Consider the following 10,882-nt stretch of genomic DNA (forward strand, 5'->3'; position numbering starts at 1 on the left):
AGACGTGCAAACAAGAAGCCAGTCCATGGGGCAATGGAATACACTCATCTGCCTCGATGAAAACAAAGCTAGCTTAGCAAATTTTCTATGCACAGAGTTAGCAAACAAGTTCCAGAATCACGAACAGGAGCTGGTACTGAAAGGAGGCTTCACAGATCCTGCAAAAGTGTGGACGTCGTCAGGGAGAGATGTCTCACACTTGTCATCTCCTGAGCACGAAGAGGCTGATACTCGCATTCTTCTCCATGCCAAGGAAGCATATGAACAGGGGTACATGCAAACTGTTGTTGTTAGCCGGGACACTGATGTCCTCATTCTTCTTGTTGCCTATCAGCCGCATCTCAGTCCCTTTCTCTGGATGAATGCAGGGACACCCAAAAAGCAACACTACATTCCCATTGACTCCATCAATATCCCAGATTCGCAGAGGGAGTCACTTCTGGCATTTCATGCAGTGACAGGTTCAGACAGCACAAGCCAGTTTGCTGGAATTGCGAAGTGCTCTGCATGGGCTGTCTTTCAAAACAACTCCCACCTGTTGAATAACCTAGGCAAAGAGGAAATTCCTGATGAGAGTGTGATTGCAGATGCTGAGTCATTTGTCTGCAGGCTTTATGACCCTCATGGCCAAGATAACTCAATTCAGCGAGTAAGATGTGATCTGTTTCTCAGTCTGACTAAAGCTATTGAGAATCTGCCTCCAACTTGCGATGCTCTGATTCTACACATCAAGCGAGCGCACTACCAGACTTTTGTGTGGAGAAGAGCCTTGGAATCTGAACCACATATACCTGCACCTGAGAACTGTGGGTGGGAACAGGTCGTCAAAGATGGCAACGAGACATTTCAGCCGCGACTCATGACTGCACAGCCTATTACTGCTTACTGTGTAGAACTGACGACATGCAAATGCCGTGGGTCATGCTCAACTCGACGGTGCAAATGTACACGGAATGGACTGCCTTGCACGAAAGCATGTGGATGCAAAGCCCTTTGTAGGAACCCGTTCAGTGTACAAGCCGATCAATAGCTTTGAAAATTGTACTTGGGTGTTCTCACGACACTTTTCTCTTCTGCAAAGCAACGTAAATTTGTGTTAGAAAGAATCTGACAGCTGTTGAAATAACCTTTGACTGACTGTAAACCCATCTCCATCAATAGTGCTAAACATTTTCTTTTTCACATTCGTTGCTCGTATGTGCATTTTCAATTTCGTCTTTAAGTTGTCAATTATGTGAAAAGTTGTGATCCAGTACAAAAATAAAGCACAAAATAGTGTTCCTCGTGTCAGATTACATAGTATTTCACAATCATGACAAATTTCTGGCTAGTACAATTTGCAGTAAGAAAAAGACTAAATCTGATGGCAGCCATTTTGATTACTGTCATGGCGGCCATAATATTCAGATGCAGACTTGGCAACAAGTGGAACTAGACTTGGTCATGCCTAGACTCTTCAAAAACACCAGTTGCACCATTCTAACATGAAATCAGCAGCGAACCTATTTTCTAGGCTAGCTACAGATTTTGGCTTCTAGACTACCAGGTGGGACGAGTTCGTGGGAATTTTAGTTTAGAATTTCAAAATGGATGGGGGACATGAACAGACATGGTATGTGTAGTGGGGACGTATGTTAGCTACATAGAATTAAATGAAATGTGCTTTCGAGTAAGGGATGACGGGGAGCACGAGATAGTTGGGGGAATGCAGGCAGAGTGTCAGTGTGATGTGAATTATAATTTAAAAAAAAGAGATGAAGAGAATGAAGTACGATGAGTGAATATGGGTAAGCGGGTCCGAGTGTGTGAGTGGAGTGAATGTGGAATGCATGGTGCGAATGAATGATTGGGGGGAGGAGTGAATCCCACCTGGGGTTCGTGTAATGTTAGTTAGTGGGTTAGTGAAATTAACCAAAACGGATGTCGGTTTGTTGTTGGTGTGAACGAAGGCACGAAACCTTTTTGTAGGGTGCAGGAGTCGATTGATCGGCTGGGAGCGTGGCTGTTGAAATGTGCGTACTTATTAGAGGGCCCCCTGGGCACCGGAGTAGTCGACCAGAGTACGCCATAGGTCCAAGCAACCGAGTAGTGTAATGGGCACGGCAGCCCACGGAACGGGACCCGGAGCACCAAAATTCCACGTGGGCCTCGAAGGGGACACTGCCAGGGGCATTTCCCACGTTCATACAGAGTATGTAGGCTCGGAGACAGCCTCAGCGACCCGGGGGTGCCGTAGTTTGAGTTCAGCAGATGGGTATCCCTGCCAATTGAGCCACGCTGCCCAGCCACGAAATTGTGCAAGAGCACGAGAGAAAATTTGTGGGCCGGGTCCAAATTAATAACGAACACCAACACAGGCGACGGGAATCATGGTTTCTAGAACCGATAGTTTAAAGAGACAGGCGATAGTTTAAAGATACAGGCGTGTTGAAAAGCCCGGTGGATAGATCAACATTTAATAAATGGTAGGATAGATAGAAAACATGTACCCCTTCGCACCATCCATCCCTTCGCTGTTCGTAGGCCGCTGGGCTCACCTTAGGAAATTGCTGAAATATGTGGGAGTTATTCTGAGGCTGCATTGTGCCTTGAGATGGATTCACTTGTCTCTTCCTCAATCCCCTCAAAAAGGATCTTCAGGATTGGGGAAAGACAGTTTTGACAGGTAAGCCGAACAAGGACAATAAAGGGGGCTCGGGACACACGTAATAAAAAAAAAATATATATATATATATATATATATAAAAATAAATAAAACAAGCAGTCATATACTGGTACTTTACGAAATCGTCAACTTGACCTCTGACCTTGTCTAATAAAGGCTGTCTCTCGAGAAGGTAGCGACGCAAACCAGAAGTTTCTACGATGATTCTGTACCAAACCATCAAAAATCGTAACGTCGACCGAAGCAAAAATCTCCATTTCTCCACACAATTATTTAATATTATTTTATCGAAGTCACAAAACCGTAATATTCGGCCATCCACCAACAATCTTTACATAATCCGACGGCTTAGCGAGTCAGGCATGTGACGATAACCTTTATTGGGATAAAAAATAACTTTTAAACACCATCTTTATCGAAAACACTGTCAGCGCGCACACGGAAAACCTTTACGTGATCAACGACGGCTCTGCTCAAGCGCGCTGCACCACGTGACGAGCTGTGACGCGGTGAGTGAAATATTTTTTTACATAATCTTAAAACGTCTCCAAAACATCCGATTTTTACCAGAATTTCGACAACCGAGTTTTAGGCGTCCTAAAGCGATTGCGAAAACCGAAGACAAAATTAAAATCGAAGTTAAAACGAACTCGTAACGTCGACCGAAGCAAAAATACTCCATTTCTCCACATGAATTTATGGAATTATGTTTGACCTCACTGTGACCTTGACCTTTAACCGATTTTGACCAAAATCTAATCAGCGCTAGCCATCACCCTCCTGAATCACGTGTAATTTGACATTGGTAGCTTCTTCCGTTCTCGAGTTATCGTGCCTACAAACAAACACACAAAAACACACACAAACAAACACACAAACACACAAACACACACAAACAAACAAACAGATGATGGAAGTCATCAATATACTTATGAAATCTTTAGATTTCGTAAGTAACAAGTGGTGCCAGGCACAACAAATCCCACCCATTTAAGGCATAAAGTTATTTTTGGGATCAAGTTTAAATTTGATATATCCTTAACCTGAATGTTGATTATAAGGAATGTTTTAGTCTTAGTTTGAAGTCAATTAAACCATTTTTGACGAAGTTATGAGCGAAAAAGATTTTGACCTTTTCGTGACCTGACCTTGACCTTTGACCTAATTGGACCCAAAAGTTAATGGGATCGTCTGAGGTTCATTACCCACCTGTGGATACAATTTGACAGTGTTTGAGCCAGCCGTTTTCCCGTAAAGTTGTATTTTTGTAACTATGTTTTAGTGTTAATGGAAAATTTGTAATTTTGACCGATGGCCGTGACCCCCAAAACTTCAGACCCTACCGATCTTCACAAATTTGCATTCTTCACTATAGGAATGGGTAGGATTATAAGTGACAAAAAGAATAAGGTTCTCAATATAAGCTTAGTTTGAAGTAAATCAGATCATTTTTGAAGAAGTTATGAGCGAAAAACAATTTTGATCTTTTCGTGACCTTGACCTTGACCTTTGATCCAATTGGACCCAAAAGTTAATGGGGTCGTCCAAGGTTCATTGCCCACCTGTGGATTAAATTTGATAGTGTTTGCTCAAGCCATTTTGCCGTAATTTTGCTAACAGACAGACAAACAAACTGACAAACAAACCGGACGATTACAATATCCCGCTCCCTCCCTCCAGGAGGAGGCGGGATAATAAAAAGTAAATTTCGTTGTTGCTTTGTTGCAAGCTAATGGGTGTAGGTATGGACAAAGACAGGCATAGGCGATAGGTATGGGGGGAGACCGCAGGGTAGGTCCGAGCCCGTTTTCAGACCGGCTGGCGCCACCACACTCCCTCCACAACCTCATGAGACCAGACCGAGGCCGGCCAGCTTCGTGTGCTGATCTCCTGTTGTACTGCATCTTGCCTGGTCTGCGTTTGCCATGCTTTGCCTGTCTTTGCCTTGCCTCCATACCTGCCATGCCTTTGTTTGCATTCCCATGTCACAACCTTCACCATGTGCTCCAGGACCACCTCTGAAAGTGTTTTGCATGGACTGCCCTGCAGGCAGCCGCATTCCCGGGGACTGCGTTTGAGCAGCCTGGATACCTCCTTGTTGTTGCATGAAAGCCAGTTCAAATGGACCGGGACTGCACTGAGCAGCCCGGAGCTCTTGTTGCATAAAGGCCAGTTCAAATGGCCTGTGAGACGGCGTATGGCCTGCCGTGTTAGGGTGAGTTGCCTCCATCAGCTAAAATAAAATAAATTAAAAAAAGAAGAAGAATTCACCGACAATCAAGGGACCTTTGACGGCCCTAAAGACATCCGACCATCGATGCCTGCTGCGCACTCACCCACCAATGTTAACTTTGCTGTGTTTTCTCTCCTCAAGTCACAGGTCCTGAGCCATGGTAGAGTAAATATTAGGAATGTACATAATTTTAGCCCACCTGTTGTTTGTTTAGGGTCGGCAATGTAGTTAAGTTGTCTGAGTGAGTCTGTTAGTTTAGTTATGCAACACACTAGGATATTTATTTTTGGGACATGTATTCCAAATGTCGCACTCAGGGATCCGTAGGTAAAACGTACTAGGGGAAACCTACACCTGCATGCCACACGAAAATTGACGACCCGGGACGAGTCTATAAAAAAGGGGGGTAGTGTTACGAATCTGGAAACCATGCACACTCAACATTCAGGTCCCAAAGTTAGTTATGCCGGTAAGTACGTGTGTAGACAGGTCCCTTCCTTTTGTCGAGTGGGAGAGTCGAATATGTGCGGTGTGATGTTTTTTATAGTTAGGTTATTACATCTCACCACCTGCCCATCACGCTCCATCACCACCGTTGGCTGCTCGTACCTTGACTTGCCGAGAGAGGGGCCTCGCGGTCCCAGTCCTCGGCTTCCACGAACGTTCCACAAGTAATGGTGGCTTCACCACCATCCACCTTCCTCAAGCACGCGTGGAGGGGAGGAGCGGCTTTCTCCAAGCATGGCCGAAATACCGCCCAGGAAGGCTGTGCCCGTAGGATCCTGGCCAATTCGAGGCGAACAGCGAGGTGTGCTGACCAAGTCCCCTCCCCACTGAGGGAGGTCCATAAATTGCAGAGACTCTGAGGTGTTGTTGGTGGGTTGCATGAGAGTTCACAGGAGGTCTACGTTGCTGTACGAAGGGGTTTTTGCTGTCACGAGGGTTGAGCAGAGGGCCATCGAGGTGGCGAACGTGTCTCTGCTGGCCCTCTACAAGGAAGGACAGAGCGGCCCTGACCCCCCTCCATGGACCCCGATTATTCACCACCCAAACTCCGACACGAGCCTCGAGTCCCCCACGTGTGACTGGGGATCGGACCAACGACCTTTGTCAGGTGCCGCATCACGGAGCATGCCCTCCCTCCGACAGTCAGGTACCCACCGAACTCTGACCCCCAGCTTGTCTCTCTTCACGGCTGCGTGGGTCGAATAAAGTACCTTGGGTTTTCTTTTAATTTGTGTGTGTGCCTGATTTTGTTGGGCCCGTCTTGTAAGTAGAACTGCATGGGTGTTTTTTCCCATTGTAAATACTTGCATTGAATATTCGCTTTAAGTCTCACCTCTCTTGTCTTTTATTTACTGTAAATAAATTATTAGGAATGTTCCCAGTCCGTTTCTGTCCCTTCTTGTATTGGTCCAGCATGGTTCGTTTCTGAGTTTAGACGGGGTTTCATCCTCGGTAACTGGTACATCGTAGCCGGAACGTTCTGGGCAGGCCCGCTCGACTGCATCCGAGCCGGAGTTGGTAGGTGGAAGTTGATACTCTACCGTAGCTGGTGGAGTGATCTGGTTCGGCCAGACGTTCTGAGGGCGTGAATCGCCTGTAGCCAAGAATGCGTAGTTACTTAGGTATATTGGATCTGGACAATTAACCCTCCGCCACGCGGTCAAAATATTGGCGTTTCACGGTCGATTAATCGACCCGCCAGCTTCGGAGTTATCCGGAGCAACGGCCTATAAATTCCGGGGAGTCTGGTGGGAGACGGTGTAAACTTTCCCCCCCTTGTGGTCGTTCTCGCCACCGACCACCGGCCCACAACAATATATACATATGTCCTATGTATAAAATTCATTCCAACCACTCATTGACTCACTGACTGACATTAAAGCTCGGCACCTTCCTCGTGATGTGGAAAGTTGAAATTTTGAGTTCCAACAGACATTGAAGCCAATTCACCAGGAAAAAATTAACACAGAACCGTTGGAAAGTGTTCATAAATGAAAGAAATGAAAAAAATGCAGGTGAGCAACGTGAGACAATGGGGAAGCACGGTAATTTCATTTGCTGATGGACATTGAAGCCGATGCACAGGGAAAAATTACAGAACCATAGGAAAGTGTCTGTAAATGAAAATGTAAATGAATGAATATTACAAGAGCACTCGGTAGAGCGCATACCTCTGCCACATAATGCCTGATCCACGAGAACATATCTGGCTCAATACATTTTTGAAATATCATCCTATATATCGTTTTTGTCCCTATCTTGCAATGATGAAGAATCACTTTCAAAAATTTTTAAATCCTTGTATCCGATTCCAGATCTTCATGAAAATCTAATAAATTATTCTTTGTCACACACCCAACCTGCCCACATAATTTCATCCGTCCACAACTTTTTGAGATATCCTGCACACAGACAGACAGACAGACAGAGAGGGGTGAAAACATAACCTCCTTCACCTACGGTGGCCGAGGTAATACATAAATGAAAAAAGTAAATCCAGGTGAGCGACACGAGACAATGGGGAAGCACGGTAATTTTGGTGCCGACGGACATCGAAGCCGATACACCAGGAAATTTACAGAACCGTTGGAAAGCGTTCCCTTAAATGAAAATATAAATAAATGAAAAAAATGCATGTGAGTGACTCGAGACAATGGGGAAGCACGGTGTGTTATTGCTTACAATGTGTAAGCATACTCCACTAGTAAATACTGTATAATCATACAGACAGTATATGTAATGATTTGTGGTTGGGGATAAAACGACATGAATCCATATCAAGTGCCCCAACCTTTAATTTATTAAACCACGCAACATTTCAGTTACCAACAAAGCACAGACATGCATCCGCTAATCTTTCTTAAGAGTGAAAGTTTCTCCTCACCCCCTCCCTACGCCCACCCCATGACAAAACAACAAAACCAAGGAGGGAGCTTGATCAGGAATCATATTGAGTGCTCCAACTTTTAAATTTAATGACAACTGGGATATTGGTGGTATAAACCCATGCTGAGTCACACCGAACACTATAATGGTATGTGCTGCATCCTTCATTGATGCTCTGCATTTAAAAGAACAGAGCATGAACAAACAACCATCGGTTGTCATGTAACCATTGTGCAGGATTGATGGGCCAAATGGCCTCCTCCTGCATTGAAGTTCCTTGCAAGGGACCTCTTAGTATTATTTTACTACTCGTGAGGTTCCTGTGTCCACACAGGATTCCAAACGGGGTAGGGAGGGAGATGGCAAAAATGCAAATGGCGTCTTCTGTCATCGAGCCGGCAAGCTGGGAGCAACAATTCACATTTATTGCCACGTCTGATGCAATTTAAATGCTCCAATAACTAGATTGTCCATTTGAAACGGTTTGTTCGATTATATGTAGCTTTTTGATGCCTCGGGTCAATAATAAAAAAATTGTATTGGTGTTAAAGGCAGTGACCAAATGCGAATTAATAGTAAGATTACTATTATTATTATTATTATCATTATCATTTACCCTATTGTACTGTATAAAATGCTGCTGTATACTGTGTGGTGCAGTCGTGTGAGGGGTAAAATGAAAATGGGAAAACAAAAATATTAATGTTGTATATATGGTATCATATATATTTTTGATTAAAAAAATTATTTTGGAACTTTTTTATCCCTCATGACCCTCGCCAAAGGAGAGGGTATTGCATTTGGGTCCGTTTGTTTGTCTGTTTGTCTGTCTGTCTGTCTGTCTGTTTGTTTGTCCGCACAGAACTTTCATGTTTTTCTTTGCAACCGCTTGTCAGATTGAGACGAAATTTTCACAATTGGTGCGACTGCTCATGTAGAATGTTTCAATGATAATTATGACGTCATAGGTCACGTGGTGTGGCAGCCATATTGGAAAACAGAAAAACTTTGGACCGCTGTATCTGAAACTGCACCAAAGAAAAAAAATTGAAACTTGGCACATAGCAACTACTCCTCGTGTGGAATGAGTTTGATTTTTTTTTTTTTTTACGACGTCATAGGTACCCTCATTATAAGTCATATAACATCATAAGTGCATATGTAGAACGCCGCATCTGATCAGTATGAAAATTTTTGAGGGTCATCTTGAGATAAAATGGTCCACAGAAAAAAAAATTCATTACGTTATCAGTCATACGATTCAGCAGCCATATTGTTAAAAAAACAAAACAAAAAAACCTTCAGCCACTTCAGAGCAGAAGATTTTTGAACAAATTGAGGTGAAACTTTACACATACGACCAGCTGTCCATGAGGAACAAAAGTTTCACACATATGATATCATAGGTCACATGGTTGGCAGCCATATTGGAGTTACTCTAAAACCTATAAAAATACACCACTCAAAAGAAGTCCTGGTGAGGGTCTGCAATCTCTGATTGCTCATTTTCTTTCTTTTTTTCTTTTCCTCCTCCATTCTCTGAGCAGACACCATTTCTTCCTCACATGCTTGTTAAGTGCTTCCTAATGTCAGTTTTCAGACCCATAATTGATTACTCTGTCACCATAGAGAGTGTCTTTCGGGAGTGCCTTGCGAGTGGGATGTGGGCACAGCGTTCAAACTACTCTTTCTGCCTGCCTATCATTGAGAGCAAGGTCAGCATACTATTGATGGGCTGCATGTGCAAAGCCAATTACCACACATGCACCACCTCATTGATTGACTGTGTAAATCCATGGCTTCACTACTCTCGGCTGAGCTTGCTGAAGCGGAATTTAAGGAGTACCGTTGTAGAATTTTAAAGTTCACAATAATTTCAAACCTTTGTAATAGCCATTACGAGATCTTACTTTAGAATTTCTTCCATATCAAATTCTTTGGTATTGTGTGCTTATTAGTTTCTCCATTTGTTTTGGTTTGTGCAGAAAAACAGTTACTATTACAATGTGGCGCAGATAATCAACTATGTTGGACATTGCATCTCTCTCATCGCGCTTGTTATGGCCTTTGTGATCTTCTGGTGTCTTCGGTAAGTTGCCATCAGTTCTGCTACCATTCTGCTTACCATGATGTCTGCTTGATATGCCTAGATTTCATAATGTCAGTTGATTCAATGCTGCAAATGAAACAGGCAGGTCATCAAATGAAAGTATCTCTCATGAAGCATTCTTGTGCTTCTGTAACAGGGTGTGGTAAAAGTCAGGCACCATGAGGTCACTGGGCCTCTCGCCTCTTGACTTCACTTTGTGGGTGATCTCTATCGACCATCATTGGATCAGCGAGTGACTGAGTGAGAAAATATGGTCTGACTGTCCAAGATCATTTAGAAGGGTATCAATGTCCATAGTGAACATTTAGAGCATGAACTGTAGGTTACTGTTTAAATATAAAATAAAATCGACCTCATATATGAGTATGTTAAATTCCTTTGTTGCCTGACTTATGCCACACCCTGTGTAATTCTTGGATCCAATCTTTTATTCACACCATCTGCTTCTCATGGAGCTCTGTTTTGGATACCAGCTGCTTAACTTATAATTCCATGTGTTCAGGATATTGCCTCCTTGAAGGGTTTTTAAATTTTTTTATTTTGGAGCGCTGCATATTTGTGACTATTATGGTGGAGTGATATGATCATGTGGGCAGTTGGTTACCTTGGTGATCATGCTGCAACCAAAGGTTAGTGACAGCAATGGCTGACATGAGACTGAGCACACATATCTATCATTGATTTTCAGCTGCTTTTGGAAAATTGTTTTGTCTGTTTTGGAATTTCTTTTAAAGAGTGCCAAAAGACAAAATGTTTGTCTGTGCTTGTTGTTTTTTTCCCTCCAAGTGAAGAACTTTTGCTGAGGAGTTTTAAAACTAAAGACCTGATCTGTATTTCATGCCAACAAATCAAGATAAATGTTTGGTGACATTTGTGTGCATATTTACATTTACGAGTACAACCATTCATGCCAACACGCATTTGAATGATAAGAAATGGCAATTGAACCTGTTCATCCATTTTTTTTTCTCGTTTGCAATGG

At 43.3% G+C, this 10,882-nt stretch overlaps 1 protein-coding gene across 1 annotated transcript in view; it reads left to right on the plus strand.

The window, feature by feature from the left end:
- Nucleotides 1-9,890, plus strand: part of LOC147032421 (corticotropin-releasing hormone receptor 1-like) — a 68,604-nt gene extending 58,714 nt beyond the window's left edge. The window contains exons 4-5 of the mRNA XM_085870048.1: nt 9,420-9,505; nt 9,776-9,890. Coding sequence (XP_085726174.1) covers nt 9,420-9,505; nt 9,776-9,883 — 194 coding nt within the window. The 3' untranslated portion in view covers nt 9,884-9,890. The remainder of the gene's footprint in view (nt 1-9,419; nt 9,506-9,775) is intronic.
- The last annotated feature ends 992 nt before the right edge of the window (nt 9,891-10,882 follow it).

Source organism: Eptatretus burgeri, chromosome 2 (assembly GCF_056783735.1).
Source record: "Eptatretus burgeri isolate ZD-2024b chromosome 2, Ebu_testis_v1, whole genome shotgun sequence".
In the NCBI taxonomy this organism is placed as follows: domain Eukaryota; kingdom Metazoa; phylum Chordata; class Myxini; order Myxiniformes; family Myxinidae; genus Eptatretus; species Eptatretus burgeri.